Source organism: Carex rostrata, chromosome 25 (assembly GCF_964058835.1).
Source record: "Carex rostrata chromosome 25, lpCarRost1.2, whole genome shotgun sequence".
Taxonomy (NCBI): domain Eukaryota; kingdom Viridiplantae; phylum Streptophyta; class Magnoliopsida; order Poales; family Cyperaceae; genus Carex; species Carex rostrata.
Genome location: NC_135942.1, coordinates 6,195,028 through 6,201,027, shown reverse-complemented (window position 1 = coordinate 6,201,027; position 6,000 = coordinate 6,195,028). Strand labels below are relative to the sequence as shown.

The 6,000-nt window shown below is 35.5% G+C and overlaps 1 protein-coding gene across 1 annotated transcript; it reads right to left on the bottom strand.

Moving 5' to 3' along the window:
• Positions 1-297: 297 nt before the first annotated feature.
• On the bottom strand, positions 298-1,250 carry LOC144576174 (dehydration-responsive element-binding protein 2C-like). The gene has a single exon (XM_078326460.1). The coding sequence runs from the start codon at positions 933-935 to the stop codon at positions 330-332; it is 606 nt and encodes a 201-aa protein (XP_078182586.1). The 5' UTR covers positions 936-1,250; the 3' UTR covers positions 298-329.
• Positions 1,251-6,000: the final 4,750 nt, after the last annotated feature.

Genomic DNA, 6,000 nt, shown 5'->3' with positions numbered 1-6,000 from the left:
ACTGACTGCGAAAACCGTAGTAACCTTCAATTAATGTTGTTGTAATTAATGAATTGGAATTCAAATCAAAGAACGAACAAATCATCACATGTCATCGATCCATCCATCAGCGCACACTATGACGATGGAAATTCAATAACATAACAAATTAAAGAAAACTACAAATAACATCAAACAAACTTCATTAATTATATAATGTCCCTTAAAACTCTAGACAAATAAAACATCTAAACATGTACATGCAAATTAAAAAAAAAAAAAAAAACCCTATATGCACACAATATATAGTATATGTAACACACTACAATTTGCCATAAGCTATGAATAATTCAAGTGCACCAGCTGAGCGGCAATATGTCTAAGTTCATCAATTCACCATTCATCTCTCCATTTGAATACCCCGGATCATCGAAGAACGGAACCTCTTGAAACCCCTCGAGACAGAAATCCTCAGCCTTGGGCAATTTCGATACGAACTCATCGAAATCCTCCAAGCTACCTGCCCCTCTGCTAAGATAATATGGTCTCTCCAACCCTGCATCCCCATACCCGACAAAAGACTCGCCCGAGCTCATCTCACTTGACATGCTTGGCGAAGACGAGAACTCCATCTTAGTACCACACAATTGTGCAGGGTTAAACCTGGAACCGGCTGATTCGGTCAGGTTTAACCTTGCGCATTCTCCATAGAGACTCCTGGCAGCATTGTCATACGCTTGTGCCGCCTCGTAAGCAGTGCTGAATGTACCGAGCCAGAGCCTAGCACCACGGTTGGGCTCGCGAATCTCAGCTACCCATTTGCCCCAGGTACGCTGACGTACCCCCCGGTACGGGCATAGTTGGTTGTCTGGCCCACCTTTTCCCTTCATGCATCCCTTTCTGGACCGTCTGAGCGGGCAGCATTTCTTGTGCTTCTTCTCCTCGGCCCCAACCATTCTCTCTCCCTGTCGCTCTATCTGAGTTTCTGAAAACTACTGGTAACTGTAGTGTGAAAATGACAGATGTTACATAAAAACCCAGCAGAGAAAGAGAGGGTTTGTGAGAGAATATATAGGAACAAGACGAAGGTGTGGGGCCAAAAGGGAAAATAAAGAGGGTAGTGAGAAAATGAGAAAAGAGATGTTTATCTAATGAAGGTGAACTCCGGAGAGGGGCAAAAGCGGCACGTGGGAGAGACATGAGGGGAGAGACGACACGAGGCAGAGGATGGTTCCACATAGGTAGGATGGGGCACGTGGCAAACAGCTGTTTATCCAGGTATAAACTGGAGAGGGCATGTGGCTGTTTGCTGAGAGAGGAAGGCAGAGGCAGAGCAAGGGTGATCCGGTGATGGATTGGGTGAGGTCAGCCCTTGGCGGCGATGACCAAACAGTTATACTTCCTGTGGTCAGAACGATGTGGTCTTCTGTGAATCAATTGTGTGGTTCATCGTGCGATGTGAAGATTGTTTCAGGAGTTGAGAATTTTCATAAATATTATGACTCGCAACATGATTTACTGTATTGCAAGAGAAACGGGGATTTATTCTTTTGATTACTTTCCTTTTTTTGTAAATGTAAGGTGGATTTGGAATAATCTTGAATTCTGAAGTGAATGGGGTCTGTACAGGTGGCACTGCATTTGGATGCAGTTCTTGACACGAGGAATTTATATAACTCGGATCTTACAAGTTACAACTACCATTCTAAACATATAACAGTTACAGAAGGCTGAATCTGGCCCCCACTATTCAGTGCTTAACTAGAAATAAATTGTAGCAGGTATAAGGGTAAGGCTAAGGTGCTATGGATTTCATAGAGGACTACGGTGCTACGGCTCAATATTTGACTTTTTAAAATCCTAATGGTCGATCCGAATCGTTCATCTTGTTCTCCATATTAATATGTGTTTGGAGACCAAATTTTACATTTTTTGGATCTTGTTTACTATTTTTTTTAGATAGGTAGAAAATCAAATATCTGAATGGTGCATAATTTTTTTACATCAAGTGATTTTTTACCTATCTAAAAAAATAATAAATTTTTTTTAAAAAATGTAAAATTTGGTCTCCAAACATATATTAATATGTAGAAAAAAATGAACGGTTCAGATCGACCGTTAGAATTTTGAAAAGTCGAATATTAAGCCGTAGCACCGTAGTCCTCTATGCCTTACCCCAGATATAAAGTAATAATTAATAAATTCTGTTATCGTGTTGTATTATTGCATTTTCTTAAAGTTTGTTAAAGAAATAATGTCAGAATTTTTTTTTCTAAAGATAAATATGATTTAGATATTAAGATTGCAAAGAGCTTAGTTACCGATTTTTTTTATTTATATCCAAAATTTAAATTAAATTTCAAAAAATAACTGTTTCGTTCCTGTATTTTCAAAAGTACCCAAACCAGAAAAAAAAATTCCGGAGTCAACCTCTAAAATCAGGAAAAAAAAATTCTGAAAACTCGATTCTAAAACCGAAAAAAAAATTTCCGGTTTTAGAATCTGAAAAAAAAATTTCCAGAAAAAGCTCCCAAATTTGAAAAACAAAATTTCCAGACTCGAGATTACCCTACATAAGGACCCAGGGGGTCCTTCTTCCCCACACTGCTCCCTCCTCACCCCCTCACAACCCTCTTCTAAAATAAAGGTATTTTTTAATTTAAATTTAAATTTATAATATATTTAGTTATTTAATTTTAAATGGTTTAGAATAATGTCCAAATAATTTATAAATTTAGAAAATTATGTAGAATAATTTAGAAAATACCAAAATGGTGTAGAATAATTTAGAAAATACCAAAATGGTGTAGAATAATTTAGAAAATACCAAAATGGTCTTGAATAATTTAGAAAATACCAAAATGGTCTGTAATATTTAGAAAATACCAAAATGGTCTAGAATAATTTAGAAAATACCAAAATAGTCTAGAATAATTTAGAAAACACCAAAATGGTCTCTAATAGTTTAGAAAATACCAAATGGTCTAGAAAATTGCTCTATTAGTGTAGAAAATTGTTCGATTAATTTAGAATTTTTTTAGGAATCTCTTTTCTTTTCGGGTCCCTTTCGGAGCTCTGACTGTCTGATCGATCGGCTCTTCGATTCAGGTTTTTTTATTTTTATTATTTTAATTTTAATTTATAATATAATTAATTAGTTCATTTTAAATGGTTTAGAATATTGTCTTATTAATTTAAAAAATATCAAAATGGTGTAGAATAATTTAGAAAATACCAAAATGGTCTAGAATAATTTAGAAAATACCAAAATGGTCTAGAATAATTTAGAAAATACCAAAATGGTCTAAAATAATTTAGAAAATACCAAAATGGTGTAGAATAATTTAGAAAATACCAAAATGGTCTAGAATAATTTAGAAAATACCAAAATAGCCAAGAATAATTTAGAAAATAACAAAATGGTCTAGAATAATTTAGAAAATACCAAAATGGTGTAGAATAATTTAGAAAATACCAAAATGGTCTAGAATAATTTAGAAAATACCAAAATGGTCCAGAATAATTTATAAAATACCAAAATGGTCCAGAAAATTGCCCTATTAATTTAGAAAATTATTTGATTAGTAACAAAATGGTGTAGAATAATTTAGAAAATACCAAAATGGTCTACAATAATTTAGAAAATATCAAAATGATCTAGAATAATATAGAAAAATTCAAGATGATTTACAGCAAGGTTCGAATTTTGTAGTATGGCAGACGAAGTACTTAAGCATAAATCTAAGGAGGTAAGCATTTACTTATTTGGTTTTTCATAACTCAGTAAGTAATCAAATTATATTGTAATTGATTTTTTTTCCTACTTTAGAGTAAGGATATTTTAACCGTGAGAGCAATACCGATGCACACATTGATCGGTAGTCTCATCTCATCCGAGATTTGGATCCTGGAACACAGCTTTAATTCTCAAATGTCTATCCGATATGACACAAAAGAATCGATTCTCTCCAATTACTTCCAACCTCAACCATCTCATAAAAAACCCCAGTTGTCAGCGCTTTCTTTCTCCACAATTGCAAAAGTCACTGGAAGCAATTGGTTTTCTGCATCGTACATACATGACATTAGCAGCCTACCTTGGTACCGTCTCGACATCAAACATGCATCGATACTAATCACTGGTATGAGGAACGGTATCGCTGCAATACACGCTCCAAATGCCTATGCTGCTCTGTGGAAGTACTTATCAGTTTCTCTGTCAATCGGGGTCAACATCACACAATACTTAGTTCCTGAATTTTTTCTTTTGATGGCTTCCAATAGTGGAATAAGCAAGTTGTACGAGTTCTCCCTGTAGGGTTTTCGGATACCACTTTTGGGGTTTTGCGGTAACCAAAACCCTTTTAGGCTTAAGCTGCGGAAAGAACGTAAAACAAAAATTTTTACTTCTAACTCAAGCCGTGAATTAAAAGGGATATGCCGGAAAGACCAAAGCAGAGTTCCTTCTGAAGTCTTTCATTGCAAGGACCCTTTTAATCCTTTTTACAGATCTACTCCATGATTGATTTCTAAAACTTTAATCTACTTACAAATTAAATAGATTAATATAACATATTTATACCTTGTTTCCAAATCACAGTTGGAATGCAGACCGAGCGAGTAGAGCCTCACCAGGTTAGGAGTCGACTCGGAGTATCACACGTGTGATACCTCTATCGGTAATCCACCAGGACTAACCGGAGAGCGGTTTATTTCTTCTGCCAGAAATACCGTAAACCGCAGAATTATGCAAAAACACTATTCACGGGAATAAGACGAAAACCCGTAATCACGAATTTTCGGTTGCTCAGTTTCATCAATATGCAAAACTGACATACCGCGAAATTTGGTAAAACACTATTCATCAATCCCGTAAATATTCTCCACAACAACCCGCAAGATTATACGTCAACTACGTATAACTTTCTTTTCTCAACCGAAACACTATTTGGGAGAGAAACCGGGAAAGAGAGAAAATACCGATTCGTTTCTGCACGAAAAGATACATGTGAATGTGCATATGTATATATGTGAATATATGTTTTCTCTCTCTACCCCTCCACCCCTATTTATAGTGTTTTGATTTGGTTGCAAAAGACCAAAATGCCCTCCAAGTTCGGCCTATTTACAAGATATGTCATTGACACCTCATCCTTTTATATGTGAAATGACCAAAATACCCTTTCCACACCCTTCCACATCCTTCTCCATGCTTCTACACATGCAAGGTGGCATAGGTGTGAAATGACCATTTTGCCCTTGTGGATAGGATTGATGACATGTCATCTGGATAGGATCAATGACGTGTCATGCGGATAAGCTCGAATCTGAAAAGACCCGAATGCCCTCGGCCCGAACACAAATAATATTCGTATAATTATTCTGAACAATTATATATATATTTTTCTTTCGGTTATTTGTTTCGGTATCGATGACGTGTCATCTGGATAGGATCGATGACATGTCATGCGGATAAGGACGAATCTGAAAAGACTCGAATGCCCTCGGCCCGAACACAAATAATATTCGTATAATTATTCTGAATAATTATATATATTTTTCTTGCGGTTGTTGTTTCGATAATTTATACAATGTGTCCTGCACATTTATAAATTAACCGGTTAACTTTTATACAACGTGTCATACACGTTTATAAATTAACCAATGTTTTTGCTTGTTATTTTTACATAATATTTATAATTTAATTATAACACGTATAATTAATTATAACCATCTTATCATTGATCATAACCAATTTATAATCAATCAAAATAAGATTCTCCGATTAACTCCTATATGGTGTGACCCAATAGGATTTGTGTTATGTTGGTAAATAGAGTTAAAACTGTTTTAACTTCTATAATCATGGGTGGCGTCTGGCAACACATCATGACCATCCAATTACACAGATGATGCTGTACTGTACAATATCACGATCCAGTAAACAATTTACTTGTGTCTGTTCTTCTGTCTCATAGCTATCAGATCAGTTTCAAGGTAGATGTGTGTCATCCTTGCTAA